This window comes from Temnothorax curvispinosus, unplaced genomic scaffold (genome assembly GCF_003070985.1).
Source record: "Temnothorax curvispinosus isolate PA1 unplaced genomic scaffold, ASM307098v1 QBEX01010053.1, whole genome shotgun sequence".
In the NCBI taxonomy this organism is placed as follows: domain Eukaryota; kingdom Metazoa; phylum Arthropoda; class Insecta; order Hymenoptera; family Formicidae; genus Temnothorax; species Temnothorax curvispinosus.
Window position 1 is genome coordinate 1231669 of NW_020219833.1, and position 16730 is coordinate 1248398.

A 16730-nucleotide genomic window follows, 5' to 3' on the forward strand; every position below is an offset into this window, starting at 1 on the left:
CACACACACACACACACACACACACACACACACACACACACACACACGTGCGACGAGGGAGGCTGTTCTTTCTTCGGTGCTTGTGTCATGCGAAGCGGGGAGGACGGGGCTAAAATCGCGTTGACGTAATAATACCTACCGAACGCGAAGAACGATAAAAATTTCTTTCTTTACCCGGCGCGGAGTCACGTGCGCCGTTACATACATTCTGCCGCGATCGGAGCCGCGTAACTTTTATTATCCGTGCCATCCGCTCGCGAGGCTCGCTATTACGTAATCAAAGTGGAAGGAAAAAGTACGAGACACCCAAGATAGAACGCGGCCTAAAGTCGTACGTTTCAAGCGTGACACATCATTATGTGCGCGTTAAAGCACACGCGTGAAAGTGTTTGTCTTTCGCCGACAGGATCATATACCTCAGATACCCGGCGGCGATACGCTTAGGCGGTGCAGGTGCACGAGCGCTTTCTCCTTTTTACACATTTGCCTCGAACGTGTGGTCAATACTCGAACGTTGCGTTATTACTGATCGCGATGTCTCCGCGAGCATGCCAATTGTCTTGTGCAATCGCGCGACCGCACGTGAGAACTTGAGGAGATCGCACCGCGTCTCCGTTGCCTATCGATGAAGCGCACACTCTACATACTCGTTTTGTATCCCTTTCCGTTATATCCCTTTCTCTTCGAGAGCTCGAATCTCATTCTCGTACGAGTGCGCCGTGAAAGTCGTATCGCGCACTTAGAGATCATTATTATAGAAATAGCTGAGTATATACATGCAGCGGACTTCCATTACGCGATTACACCTCCCACTCTAGGAATTGAATCGGTACTAAACCGGCTAATGATTGCGCCGCAATCGTTAGCCGCTCACTGTCGTCATTTATGTCACTGGTGCTGAGCCGCATTGATATGACAGGTATATAAGTATATATACGGATTAGATGATCGGCTTGAATTCGTCGACATAAAATACGCCTGACAATTACCTGAAAATGTTTACGTTAAACAGCTGAGGATGTTAAATAGATGGGGAAAAATAAACGTCTCGTATCGCATATTTATATCAGTATTTTGACGCCGCCGTGAGACTTCGTTAACTTAATTTCACGCTCGTTTAACCACCCCTCATAATGCGTATTTCTAGTCCGTGATGCAGGTTGCCACGCGTTAACGAGCAGAGTTTATTATCCGGTCTGCATTTATCGGGAAAAAATCTTAACACACCTCGCAGACGGGGTCTGATACTTCGGCCAACAGCGGAAAGATCCAATTGCGCGCGCAAATAAAAACGCTTTCATAAAGCTAATATAATTTTTGTATTTTAAAGTATGTAAACTTTTATACTTTACATTTTATATTTTAAAGTATGTAAACTTTTATACTTTAAATTTTATATTTTAAAGTATGTAAACTTTTATATTTATGTGAATTTTTATATTTTAAACTTATAAAGTACGTAAACTTGTCTTTTGTCGTACTTTCAAACTTTTGAAACATTATATAAAGAAGAGGTTTTACATATTAACAGATACAAATAATAATTAACTTACGTTATGCCCTAAAGCGCAGTTTTACGCGTTCTGCCAGCAAAGTGTTAACACACTAAATTCCGGTCAGTGGGCGACCTGTTCTCTCGTAACATTATCCCAGTTACGGAGAAATCGTCTCTTTGGCGCCTCGATTTGTCTGCATTACCAGCTAGAGTTATTCTACCTCAATTAATCGCTAGTTCAAAGCGTACCGTCGTTTCGTATGTAACAGCCAGGTGCAACTTTCATTAAACACTCGTGAAATTATCTTGTATTTGAGTACGCGTACCGAGCTGCCGGCGCTGCCGTTGTATTATATCGCCATGAAATTCAGACTCATTAAATTACCCGTGCTACACGTATATTATAGTTATACGCTTGCATTATATTTTGCAGTATATTGACGTTTAATTAATTATATGAGAAACATGTACATGATTGATACAGTTTGAATCAGTTTTAAAGCTAAAATAAAAATGAAAGCTATATACATTTCTCCTCTGTAAAGATTAATTACTTGATAAAGCAGAAAGAGAACTCTGAGAGTTATAGATTATGAAAAGGGTTGATTAATTTACATCCGATCAGTGATCAAAGATGTTAAAAAAAGATACGTATCAAGATTAATATAAGAAAAAAACTAAGGTAAAATTATAAGAGGGAAAGTAGAAAGAGTTTAATAAATTAAAGGAGAAAGTGTACTTATTTTTGCAAAAGAATTTATTTGTTAACAGATATTGTATGTCATTAAAAAATTGAAGTGACAATTTTTTAATAACGTACAAAAGCAATGTTACATATAAATATATATATATTTTTATATTTATGCACGTTTTGTTGCATAAACTCATGCTATCTTTAATTATTCGACGATTTCATATACTTACTTTTTTAAGTTCGGCAAACAACTTCTCAAGATGCGGCACAAATGTTCTAGACAATCCAATTATAGAAATGATTGATGGTAGCATTAATAGTTTTAACAACTTTCGTTTTCATATACATTCTATTCTAATATACCATACAATGCAATTTTGCAAGCCAGGAACATGCCTTTTATGTTATGCCGCACTGTCCGAAGAGATCTCTATTGGATCGTAAGAATCACGGAGCGTGAATAATGTTGTGTGGGATCATCGCGACGTGCAAAAAGTTATTCACGTCGTATGATCCGCGCCGGCTTCACACGTCCTACAAGAAACTATGATGGAGACTATGATGGATAAATTATTTTCTTGCAAGCGTCCCTTTCTCGTAGGTCATGTAAGGAAAGCTGTGTTTTCTTCAAACTTCACATGTAGACTGAAAAATGTCAAAACGTTAAAACGCCCGTGACTGACGACCAATCATCTTTATAACAAGATAAGATCATAATTACTAATAGACAAAGATATAATTAAGAACCAGCAATACTTTATATTTGTACTTTGTAATTTAAGCCAAAAGGAGGATAAATAATACAATCTTCTACACTTCTGAACAGAGCACGAAAATAGATGACCTTATCAATTTTTTTCACGTGTGGAAATGAAATCCAGTACAGCGACATTGATAGTCATCAGAGAAAGGACACGTTGAGTCGAGGTCACTACAATTCGTGCCTTCACTTTTTGAGAAGCATTCAATAGGGATTCGAGTTGTACGTGCACGGCAATTACCAATGAAATACGCACGTCACATCGTCCACTTAACATTTTGCTTTGTAAAACGGCATTAATTCTAATAGATGAGGAGTTACTGATATATGTACATATATTTGTGATTTTATGATTTATTATATGTACATAATTTATTTCTTTCTGAGCGGTGATAAGTTCTAATTATAGCTTTAATTTAATATTCATCAGAATGTACGAGAATCCACGTGCGCGCGCGCATCCGCACACACACACACGCACACACATGCGCAAAAAGTTTGCTTCCCATTAGTTTATAGCTTATGATGTGAAGCACGGCACTTTGTTAGGCCATCTGGCTCGCGTGTACGTGGCTGTATTGGCTCTGCCTTTTTTAAGATGATATACAATTATGATCGAAGGCAATTACTATACGTGTCATTTGCGTACAGGGTAACGGGTATCGAACGGGTAGGAACAAGTAGGTTAGCAAAAAATTAGTAATGGTTAGCCGAGATCTTAGCCGTGCATACCTCCACAATGATAATGTGCTTTTATGGTGCTGATCATGCACCTGGTATGACGAGTCTGGTTTCCCCGTTGAAGTACGTTCATTAGCAGTCGTGTCGGGCAAGCACGTGGTGATCTATAATGCTGATCGGACGCGATCGCTCCGCATATGCGCGCATGGAATGGTCATATCGCAGCGAAAATTTTTCACACGCAATGATTAGTGGCGCCAATCGACTAGCGCCAGTAAAAATGCAAGTGTAAACACTTGATACAAACTGGCGCTAGTAATGTGGCGTTTACTGGCGGTTTATTGGCCAAAGCATAAAACCTCAAAATTTGAGGATATATACTTGCTGTCATTTACTATGTCATTTAATTAATAAATGTTAAATATTTTCCATATTATACGCCAACAGCATCACTGTGGGAGCTTTCCAGCAAGCGACACAAGTCGACACGACGTCGTTCTATCTTTCTTTTTTGGCAATGAGTAACAAAGACAAAACGACACTTGTGTCGCTTGCTGGAAAGCTCCCTGTGTAAACACTTGTGTGCCAGTCGGTTTCTGGCGCCAATAAATGCCAGTCAGTTGGCGCCACTAATCATTGCGTGTTTAAACTCTCCTTCATATCGCAGCGAACGTTACGAACTACTGCAATTCGGTAAATTCACAACCGTATTGATGTTTTCACATAAAGCTATCTCACTGTAAAAACAGTTTGGAAAATTGTAATGACATTTCAGTCACATATATAAAAGTGAGATTTCCAATAAATAAATGTAAAAGGTTTTAATCGCGCTGCAAAAGGACATTTGTGACGTGATAACAAATATTCTTCTAACAGCACGAGGACATTTTATTTGTTGTACGCTTTTATACCCGCAATAAATGGCAGTTTGCAATTTTTGCGAGAACAATAACATCAATGAAGATAGACAATTATTTTTATATATAGATATACGATATAATTTATTTTATATACTCGTACAAGTTATAGTCAAAATCATAAACAACACGTGATATTAAAACGCATCGATTATTCTATATAATATTTGATAATACTAAATGACGTGAATATTTTCATATTTGCATGACTTTACTAATCGTGCATTGTGAGTGCAAATACCAAAAATGGCAATTAGGTAAAGTGCTTTGTAGATGAAGAATTGTTGTCGGCATTACGCGCGACACTGAATTACCTCGCCACTTTTGCGCGGTGAAAGCTAATTTAACATAATCATTTCCCCTTCCTTTCTCTATCTCGCCTGCCATTTACCGCTATCTCCTTCTCCATCTTCATCTATCTCGAGAGGACTACCTAAACGACATTACATAATTTAGTTGGAAAAGTATATTAGGTATTATACACACGCGCGCGCACAAGAAGCAGGCAATTCAAAAGGCAGCTAGATTATTGCTAAGATTGCAACCGTCTCTGATATACGAAAACTTATACGTTATGTCATTTTGAACGTGACATTTTTTTTACGTGAATGAAGATTTAACTTAATCATTGCGGAAATGCGGTTTTTATGAGTGAAATTCTAATACGCACAGTATTACATTTTTTATTGCAAATATAACTAACTCGACGATATTACATTTTGTGCTGTCATAAATATTGAAAAATAGTACAATATAAATAATACAGATGGTAACTTTTCTTGTAAACCGTACAAGCATATTGATGCACCGAGTGATGCACATAGTCCAATATAGTTGTGCACGTGCCAATGAAATCGATTGTAAAGAAACAGCCAATGAATGCATGCATTGTTGAACAAGAATCGAAGTTCGAGCGACTTGTGATTGAATCGCCGAACCATAAAGAGAGAAGTCTCTTTATTCCGTACAAAAATTGTCACCCCGTGCTTATTCAAAAATCGATCGCCGATAAAGGGAAAGGTTAAACGTCTCGCGCTTGTCATTAGTTTCGGAACTTTATTAATTCATCAATGTTATTATCATTCTGTCGCTTATGATATCATCGTACGAGTCAACATTTAAAATTATAGGTCAGTAACTAAAGTTACTGCTATCTGCAAAATACGATAGCATTTATTGAAAATAAAGCAATGAGGGAATGAGTTCAGGGAATGAGTTCGAGAAGTTATTAACCATTGGCGGATAGCGCTTTTAATAGGAAGTATCTCGCTTATTAGTATAACGTATAAAAGTGTCAACAGGATATGAAACTCGTACACAATATCGTTAAGATGAGCGATATTGCCTATTTGTAACAGAGAACCTCAGTTGCCTCCCGGAAATTGATGGAATAACAATATTTGATTGTTTTATGACTCACATTTTATAGCTATTATATGTATGTCGACGAAAAATACATGTACATTGTATATTAATAAATCATATACTGAAATATGTCATAGTGTGAGGTAATAGAAGTAATCATCTTACTATCGTAAAGATCTCAATCTGGGATAGAATTTTAATATTTGGTTTAATCTAACAATAAGAATTGTTTGGAATTCTATTACAACCTCTTTGACAACATATACCACGTCCCATTTCAGGCTTACGTGGAAAGAGAAAAGGGCAAAGTGGTGCTTTACACAACATCGCTGGGCATTGTTAGAGAAACCTTTACCAATTGTATGAAGATGAAGCAAATGTTGTGGACGAACATGGTCAAGTACGACGAAGCAGATTTATTCCGCGACACAGAATTACAGAGCGAACTAAAGGAACGAACCGATTCAGAATTCGTAACATTGCCACAGCTCTTCGTCGATGGACAATATATTGGGGTATGTATGCATTTTTAACTCAAAATTATTGAAAAAATTGAGTAATGGAAGGAAAGTATTAGTATAAAAAAAAATTGATAATTTAAACAATTTAATCAAACCGGAAATGAAGATAGAACTTGATTTCGATTTAGAAGTGTTAATTGAGGTAGGAATTAAATATGGAAAGATGTTATCGAAAGTTGGGCAAATAATTTAATAAATCCATTGCATGAAGCTATGAGTCGTAGCTTTGAAAACGTTATGATTTAAAAATACTTATATTTACATTTACAAAATCATAATTGGAACATTAATGCGCATTATATCAGCATTAATTGATCATTTACTGCAGTATTTTCACTAATAAGATGTATGATTTAGATCGAAAATTGTGTTTCGTAATTATATTTTAAAATTAAATATTCGGGACGTAAACGCTTTATACAAAAGATTACATAATAAAACGTGAGCAGCTGGCGTTGCGTTGAACGTTCCGTCATCTGCGTTTGACATTCGTCAACTAAGTTATTTTCTTCTTAGCGGCAGTATCGATCTCGCTGTCTCTCAGCCCTTTCACAGGTAAAATAACTTCTAATAAGAAAAGTTATATTGCGCATACTAGCATTCGTATACTCTATGATCCTTTCGAATCCATCCTCTTACGTTTTATGAAGAATTTGTACAAGGCCGATGACGCATTATGCAACTCGGGATATTCGACATCGAGAAAGTCGGGAGATGAATGACGTGAAATGTCAAAGATAACTGTCGAGCGAAAATTCGATAAATGTACGAACGAAAATTTAATTTTAAATTGCATCTGTTCTGCGGGCATAATGCGAATAAATGAGTCAATAACGGGAACAGTACACTTAAATTTGTCATATAATAGAAATTATTATTTCCGTACTTAATTAATAAAAAAACGAAGCATATAAAATCCAACGGTTAGCTATACCATACGAATAATACGAAGAATGACTGAACGAAGAGAAGTAAATGAGAAATATTTTATTTTAAAGAAATTCTATCATACATATCTTCGGAACTATACTCTCGCATATATACAATGACAAGATGCGATAGCGAAGATAGCAAAGTATTCTGTTTCAGCATACAATTCTCAGGTGTTCTAGAGTGTCGTGTTACACAGATCTTCTTACGTTGCATCTCCAGTAGAATTGTTATTGAAACATGGAAAAATGAAATAGAAAAGTTAGAGACGACAACAAGAAGTTATTTAACGTACGAAATATCGAATTCCTTGTATAATGCATCGGTTCTTCGTAAAAAAATACAAGTTTTCGTAATTTTTTATGTATTAACCGCCGATATATTCTGCTGATTTTAATAAATATTTATTTTGAAAAGAAATATGATTCACATAACTAGATTATAATTTGTAATGATTATTCGTCTAATTAGATACTGGAGTAACAATTGAGAGATTACTTAATCGCGGCGAGAATAAGCTATTTAGGGAATTAGCTACAACAAACAATCATTACCGCAGCGGTCACTTAAATATTACAGCACTTGGGAACGACCGCGAGCATATGTGTTCCCATTGTACATAGTTCGTAATTGCTCTCATTCACGATGGAGGTAATACAAGTTTGTATCATGTGCGACGTAAGATGCCTTTATATACCTCCATAAAAGAGCATGTCGCTTTTATTGCGATGCGGTAAAGATCTTCGTAATCATGAGCTTCAGCTATATTCGCGTACTTTTTCCGAGATGATGAAGTCACAGCGATATATTTCGATCAAATTATGAATATACACGATAAAAATGTCAATTGCTCATATCTCGAGTGTGGTTTTAGGATATGTTGAAATAAAATTTTGTACAGCGTGTAAAAGGAGTTTTTATATTGTAACAAACTTGAAACTTGAAACTGTAAATTATACAATATAAAGAATTAAACAGAGAGCTTTTGCAAATAAAAATTTATCTATTTGACGTACACGATATTCTTGATTATGTTATTTAAATAATTTTCTTAATTAGAGATAATAATTAGAGATATATGTCTGTCTTTTTAATTAAATAGGTATAATATGAAAATGTTAAGTAGGTACTTGTATCACAGTTTTCTCCTTCAGGAATTCTTCTTGAAAACTTATTAACTTATTATAATATCAGTCTTTCTAATAAAAAAATATTGGATAAACAGCATGCTTTTAGCTTTAAGAGTCACACACACACGATTATGCTGTTATTTGATTTTCTCTCTCTCTCTCCACCTCCGTCCGTGGTATCCGTTTCTCAAGAGTTACTTCTAGCAACCGATAGTTGAGAGAACAGATATATGCGTAAGTGAAATGTCAAGCTATTTGATCCAAGGCCGCCGGAGAGAACGCGAGGTGCGATTGCCTGCGTTACACCGTCTTACGGTTGCTGGTGTCTAGCACACAAGTGTATGTATAGACGTAAAGCTACCCGAACTGCATTCCAATCCGACCGCGTCATGCAATTATCTCGTACGAAATAACCGATCGGTGCCGAAAATCAACGAAACATCATTCGAAATGTTCCCGTCGTCGTCCATTTGCCATCAATTTGTATATTATCTCATTTTCTCACCCTTGCCCACATCTTCGTACGACATCTTTTGGCAGTTTACACGGCACGTAGTGAAAGGAGTACATCGTCGCAACTACAATCGCAATAAAACTCCCTATTACGTTACATCAGACACGAGATTACAAGATGCGCACTGACAAGCATCTTTGAAATGTCGCATCGTTTCACTCACTCGTATATTTACAAACGCGTAATACACACATTCTATACCTAATTGTAAATTATTCGCTAAAATACGTGTGTCGTGATACAATTAACTGACTCCCAGGATGTTCAATGGTTGGAAAGATTATCTTTCGGGACGAAAGAGCGAAATTTCCTCCTTGAATAAATCAGCGGCGCGTCAAACTTGTAAACTTGTAAAGTTATCGCGTGCCTTCATTAAAAGCCTCATTAACAGCGGCATGAAAATGTATGATACGGCCATTACCGCGTGGCTGCGCATAGCCGTATTATATATACGCGAGGAACACCGGGGGAAGGGAATAAAATTCACAATAAAATTCTTTCGCTATTCTGCCGCATTCCTCGACGACAGACCAAGAATGTTACATCGCCGCGTCTCCCTCGAAACACGCACCGCGATTTCCGTCTCTGTTCGACAGAGAACTTTTGACGTACGCGCATATGCGACATACCGGCGAGAATTTCTGTTTATGGCGTAGTCGTTAGTGTTAGCGACAGACGAAATGAACGAGGCGGAAAGAAAGCGTCGAACAACTCGAACTCGGTTTAAATGTCGTGCTATTAAATGCCTGCGTTTCACAATTTTTTGTTTTTCTCGTTACAGGGTGTCGACACCGTCGAACGACTTAACGAGTCGGGAGAACTGCGCCGCATACTGGAACCTTACCAGGTAAGCTGATTTTGTCGAGCACGATAGAAAATCCTAGCGCATATCCGTAATATCCTCTTTGCCCCCGAGGTGTACTTTAACACGGTTGTGTTAAATTCGCCCGGCGAAAGCGTGGAATTAATAATCTCTCGTCGGAGTTTATCGATTGACATTGCTCTCAACATGCCCAGTGCATTCTTCTTATACGTTGTGACAATTTCAAATCCGCACGACTGCATAAGAAATTACACTAATTTTAATAACTAGAAGCCGTAACGCGCATTATAGTTAATAAACTCGCGTGATGTTTCGTAAACTTGGCGTATCGAGTTAAAACCGTTCGAAGCGTAGAAATGTTGTACATAACTTCCGCCTACATTTTAAATTTAAATTACTCATTGAATTCTTAGTTTCTGACGTCAAATGTACGTAATATTATCGAAGTCTAATTATATACCTTCGTAACAATTCTAGACTCGAATTAATTACATCATCATTGGAAAAAATAGCATTCCATAACTTTATGAAACAACTTTATGTAACAAGACAATATTTTTAGCTTATGTATTTTAAATTCGAAGCTTCCAAGTAAGTAATAAAAATAACTGATATTCAGAACAGGAATGAAAAAGATTCGATATTCTTTATTCTACCCGGGATTTGTTACGCGTAAGACTATCATCGGGATTCGAATGATTCGCATGGTCGCGTAATACGCCCGCGACGCGTTTATTTCCACGCAGAATCAGCTATCTAAGGTAGACAGGGAGAACAGCGGACTGTGATGAAACGTATAAACAAGACAAGTAGTTGTGAACGCAAGGTTGTACGGTCCTTTCACTTTTATCTGAAATACGTGCTTCTCTCTTTCTCTCTCTCTCTCTCTCTCGTTCTTTCTCTTTCCGTCTAACCGCCCACCTCTTTTTCCATCGTGATCATAAATTTTGTCGTGCAATTCAGGTTTACCTTGCTGCAACTAAAGGTCGTTTACATCTATGCGGCCATTGTTATTTCTGTGTCGCATACCAATCATATATCTTGCACGTATACACTCTTCGAATTCATATCCATATGTAATAATTTTATTTACATAATTTATTTAATTTTATTAATATAAATTAATTTTTTAATACAATATAATTTTGTGTATAATGTATAGCAATAAGATCATAAAAGATTCAAATTAGGGTGTATATGTATCGAAAGTTGACAAAATAAAATATTTTTAAAAACGCAAAGTATTAACAATACAATACAATTTCTTAATTTTGAAACTAAATTTATATTAATACATATTATAAGCAAGTGAAAGGATTAATGATACGTTAATCAATTTATATAGCACAAATTAGTTTTTTTTTTTTCTATATATATATGTCAGTCTCAAATGCACCGCGCTTAGTGGATATTTAGATACAAGTTTGATATTCACCCATGAGGTAGTCATTAATCCAAACTCGTTACGTACTCTATAAAGTCGATTTACATTTCAGGTATTAGACTCGTTAGTAACAAGTAAAAGTGAAAGTAAAAACTAGTTTCGTAACGTCAAATAAGGTTCGATGGAAGGTCTGTCCAAACATCGTTGTCACTTTATCCAATTTATTGCTAAAATTTATATTATGAGACCATATCAGTATTTTCAAGTTCAATATGTAAATTTAATATATACTTCATAGAAGACTTTAAAGAAAGATAATTAAGAAACCAAAAACTCATCTAATAAAAAATAATGCTCTACAAAGTATTTGCCTTGTTTTTTAATATTATATACGCCTGGAGTAATATTTGTCTGGAATTATAGTTCACAATAGAAGTAACTTTATGACAACTATGATTTGAATTTAAATTCCTCGGGAATAAAGTTCTCTTCGCCACAGCGAAGATAAACTTAAAATTAGTTAAGGATACTTTTAATCTATTTTACCACAAGCTCAGATCACTTCCATTTTATATAATCGGATTTATATATTAGTAAAAGTCAACGTAATTTGCAAGCATGCGGTAAAGGAAGATACGGTTGCTTCCAATTCAATGAATCAGATTACGGTCGCTATTTGCTGATTTATTTTTCATACGAGCACAAACAGACGAATGGACGTATGATACACTACTCTAATACGCCAGTGAAAAATTTCCCGGCGTGTGGTGCTTCTCTAGAAGCCACTGCGCTAAAATATGTGCTAACTGCTGCAACGAACAATTAGTTATCATTAGTTTTATAATGCGCTTAATTCAACGTTTGCGTTTCAGTGCAAGGATGCATGCACCGTTTGTACCTACTGCGGCGGATTCCAGCGGCTGCTATGTCCCATCTGTCACGGCAGCAAGAGATCCGTACATCGTAACGAGTTCACCGTGGAATTCGTCGCCTTAAAGTGCGCCAAGTGTGACATTTTTGGTATGATACGTTGCCCGCATTGCTGAAGGAGGATTCCGCGAGAGGGGGGGGATCCACGTACATCTGCTCAAATCATTTCTCTTAATCTTAACGACCGTCTACTAACTTATATCTCTATTTAAGGTGCTACGAAGAGTATATTTTATGCTATGCTTTAAGCAAAGGACATACACGAAACGCATACAGACACTAACTAATCGCGTAGCCGCGCTGTCGCATGTTGTAAGATATCGGTTAATAAAACTTTGTGTAAAGTTTTGTAATTTTGTGTATCTCACTGAAACCCTCATCCTTAAATCCGAAAGAGTTGCCTCCGAATTTTCCTATAAAAGTTCCTCCTCGTATGTGCTCTGGAAATAAAGTTTATACTACAATTCCCCACCATATATTTTGCGTCGTTTGTTCGCATGCAGGGTAATTTCAACAAAGTCGCAGGATTAGTCGTCCTGCAACGAGCATCCCAACGATTGTCATGGTAACTAGAGTAGACCGACTGATCTAGAATCTAGAATAACAAACGTACTTTCACTTTGTCCATGAACTAATTAAAAAGGCACAAAACACAGCTGCCGCGCTGTTGTTTCCTCCGCATTTGACATTGTTAAATATAGCATGAAAGGAAACGTCTTTTAATAATAAGAAAGGATCACTACCTGACTTTTCTTAGAATGCTTATTTCCTCACACGTATATAGAAATTAATGACAATAGTAAAACTAACAATACAAGCGCGATCAAACCTTTAAAGTTTAATATACTCTCACATACATCGTTCTTTCCGTACAATCTTCACTTGTTAGTTTCACTTTATCAGAAGAAATACATGAATTCTTTCTAAAAGCATATAAAACAACAAATGAATTGATTATTTATACTTGCAGATCAGATGCTAAGTGAGACAAAATAGCGTACTTGAAACACTATTATTTCATTCATTTAGAAAGAAGAATGTAAGATAGAGAGATATCCGAAAGCCCGTTTGCACGATGGTAACGTTACTTCTATAGTACGACATTTTGTTCTGTCAAGCGTGCGGAGAAAAGCGTTCTCACGTTTTGAGGGGAAAGAATCAATCGGAACGGCGCGCTTTATGCTCTATCACATTTAATTATTTACAGCCCAATTACACGGTAAAGTAAGTCAAGATGCTTCAGAGAAGTGGAGCAAGGCGGATATTACTGTGAAAATTCGGTATAATCGCCTCTCGTACCTATTCACAAATATTTATTTGTATTAATACAATAATTACAAAGTAATATTAAAGTAAAAGCAACCATTACACGATTCGCGCGTAATGTCATTTACGTTCATAAGTATTTTTACTTCCTGACATCGAAATCGAAATCACTAGCTCAACTATATAATTATTTTTTATTTGTGATATTAAAATGCAGTTATATCAGCCTATATAGCGTACTTATTCTCTACTTTCTCCAGAGAAACATGCTTATTATGGCAATTTCAATTTCCCGATAATACACTGTCTCGTAATTCAACGTGAACTACTATATAATACGTTAAAAGCGGCCAAACGTGACATCGGATTACTTATCTTTATTTACACGTGCAACAAGTTAAATCGATACCGCCACTGCTGTTCCTGAAGATATCTACATCAAGAAAGTGACTGGTTTGGATCTCATCTCGAGAGTAATTAGAAAAAATGGTAATTCGTTCTGTGCAAAAATGAGTTTTAAATTTTACGTAAAATTTTTCGAATTAATTTCTTTTTTTTTCACAACTTTAAAACATTTTAAAATGTTACTCTACGGATAAAAATGTCGCCTACTTCTTTTACTCGTGGTCGTTGAATTTCCCAGTTTCAAAAAACAGTGTTATTTCAAATCACATTACCGCGAAGAGAAATTTATTTTGTATGAGCATCAAAAATTAAAACCGTGAAAGTAGGTTTGTGTGATATATGTATTTACTGATACTGAGCGCTATTCCATGTACATACCTATATGTGTCGAAGAGACTGTAGTGGAAATGGGTATACAGACAATTTAAATCGATCGCTGTTCGCTAGCTGCATACTCTTTTACCAGAAATTGATGTACATGGGTGCATCTTGTCGTGCGATAAACATATAAAAATATACAAAAGTTACGGAATTTATATTTAGAGCAGGATTACCTCTTATAATTATAGATATTGTAGTTTAAGTTTTTTCAGCTATAAGATATTTATAATCGACATTTCGGTACGTACAATGGCAATGTTAAAATAGCAATCAGTAAATTTTTGCACAACAAAAAATTAATATTTGTGTTATATAATTTTCAATATTTTTAAAAGTTTATTTTTTCATGCATATTACAAAGCGTTTATTTTAATTTTATGTTATTACAACATTTTTGATAAAATGCGAATTTATTTCTCGAATTCATTTTTATAGCCATTAGCCATTGTATTAAAATCCATGTATTACCTGTAAAATACGAGTGGCTACGTTAATTATAATGTTATAATAAATCAATAATGACTTCCCGAGCAGAAATTTTGGATAGGCCCTAATGGGGACCTAATAAGCATGCCCTAACGCCTGATTAGGAGCTCATCAGGTAGTCCTTGTTAGGTTCCGATCGTAAATGTAACGTTGAGAATTAAAATTACTTGATCATGTTTTCTTTATCAGGGCCTTGTGACTACCCCTTGTTGCGCCTTACATTTTCTAACAGAATGCTGGTACACCCCAAAAAAAATATTATTACTATTTTTTAACTAAATTTGTTTCTTAAGATGCAGTCTATGATTATAAATATTTTCTCGTATTTGAAAAAAACACTTACCTGGTGGGATTCGAACTCGGGACCTCTGGATCGTGAGTCAACTGCCTTACGTGGTAGACTACTTCTTAATTTAATGTAGTAAGTGTTATATAGTCTACATATGTCATAACCAGCGCAAATATATAATTTTTCAAAAATTATCTTAAGAAACAAATTCAGTTTAAAAAGAGTAATAAAATTTTGAATTAGATATATGATATAATATTTCTTAATGTCGGATGAATGTCAGAAACCAGTGTCGGCTCATTACGAAATTTTGTGTTCGTAAATATATTTATGAAAAAAATATATTTATAAAGTTAAAACATTCGTATCAAATTCTTACACAAGAGCCTCATTAGACAAAAATAAGAAAATCTTTCTTATAGCATCCTTAATAAATAATGATCGGGACCTCATCCGGTTAGCCCTAATAATTGTTGATGTACGAACTATGATCGAAATTTTCTCACGCGAATTCGTGTCAAAAAACGCTCTTTATCACAATTTCTATTCATAATAAACACTAATTAATATTCACTTTATTTACTAGATGTTTAATATACTTTGCCACCACTTCGATAACAGATGCAGATTTACGAAATTGCAGGTTAACATATATTCAGGCTAACATTTATCAAACCCTATGAGGGAAATGATGGGGACAAGAAAATCAGGCCCGTATAACAATAACCTGAAAAATGTTTAAAAAGAGCGTCCCTGTTCCATGGAACACGAGGCGGCGATGATCGAACCATCGCAGGAGCGTCGAGCGCAATTCAATTGTCGCGGTTGAATTTGTTAATTAACTAGGCAACGAAAAAATCAATAAGTCACGCGAATCTCCTTGGAATAGTCAGTCCATCGCGCCCTTCTTCGCAAACGATCATTTATACTGTGATATTATTTCACGTAAAAAGAGCCGAGTCTCATACACGAATACGCGATCGAGCCGAGTCTCGAGCACGCGAAAGAGCCGAGTCTCTCATACGAATACGCGATTCGAGCCGAGTCTCGATTACGGGGCCCTGTTCGCGATACCGAGTGTCGCTAATAATTCTTTATATACACGTATTCTCTAATTATTCATCCAATTGTATCTCACACAATCTCAGGGGGTTTTTATGCCTTAACAGGCTTTTCCCCCATGAGTCAATAAAGGATTATTTCCCTTGGCTCAAAATCACGACTTGTTTATTTCAAATCTCCGAAACCGGGAGACTTCTTCATGTTGAAGAGGTTTTCGACGATACAGTCCCGTTGCGCACCAGATCAGGCACATGTCGGGAATTTCTTATTAGGGCATACCTTACTGTTTCCCGATCAGGCGCTAACCATACATCGGGCGTGCCTAATCTAATTTCTGCTCGGGACCGCGATCTGAATACTTGGGTCGGAAATAATTTCAAATCTAAATTCAGTAAGCCGCGATCTTTGGACGGATGTTTATATCCCAAGGGCTGTTACACCGACCGGATTCTGCATGTCATATCTTTTTTGCACAACAATGTGCAGTCTATTTGTAGATGCTGTGAGAATGAGCTTTTTCTCATTTGCGGATTTTCTCATGTCGGGAATTTCTTATTAGGGCATACCTTACTGTTTCCCGATCAGGCGCTAACCATACATCGGGCGTGCCTAATCTAATTTCTGCTCGGGTTTATTTCGATAATATAATACCTTAATATTACTGCGTAATTGCTGCGTGATTTACGTTATAAAACAA

General features: G+C 36.2%; 1 protein-coding gene across 3 annotated transcripts in view; it reads left to right on the forward strand.

Annotated features, from left to right (window-relative positions):
- The window catches only part of LOC112459695 (glutaredoxin domain-containing cysteine-rich protein CG31559-like), a 25379-nt gene extending 12890 nt beyond the window's left edge, over positions 1-12489 (forward strand). For all 3 annotated transcript variants that reach the window (XM_025023949.1, XM_025023948.1, XM_025023950.1), the window contains 3 exons: positions 6194-6427; positions 9789-9854; positions 12087-12489. In XM_025023949.1, the coding sequence (XP_024879717.1) occupies positions 6194-6427; positions 9789-9854; positions 12087-12260 (474 nt within the window). In that variant the 3' untranslated portion in view covers positions 12261-12489. The remainder of the gene's footprint in view (positions 1-6193; positions 6428-9788; positions 9855-12086) is intronic.
- Positions 12490-16730: the final 4241 nt, after the last annotated feature.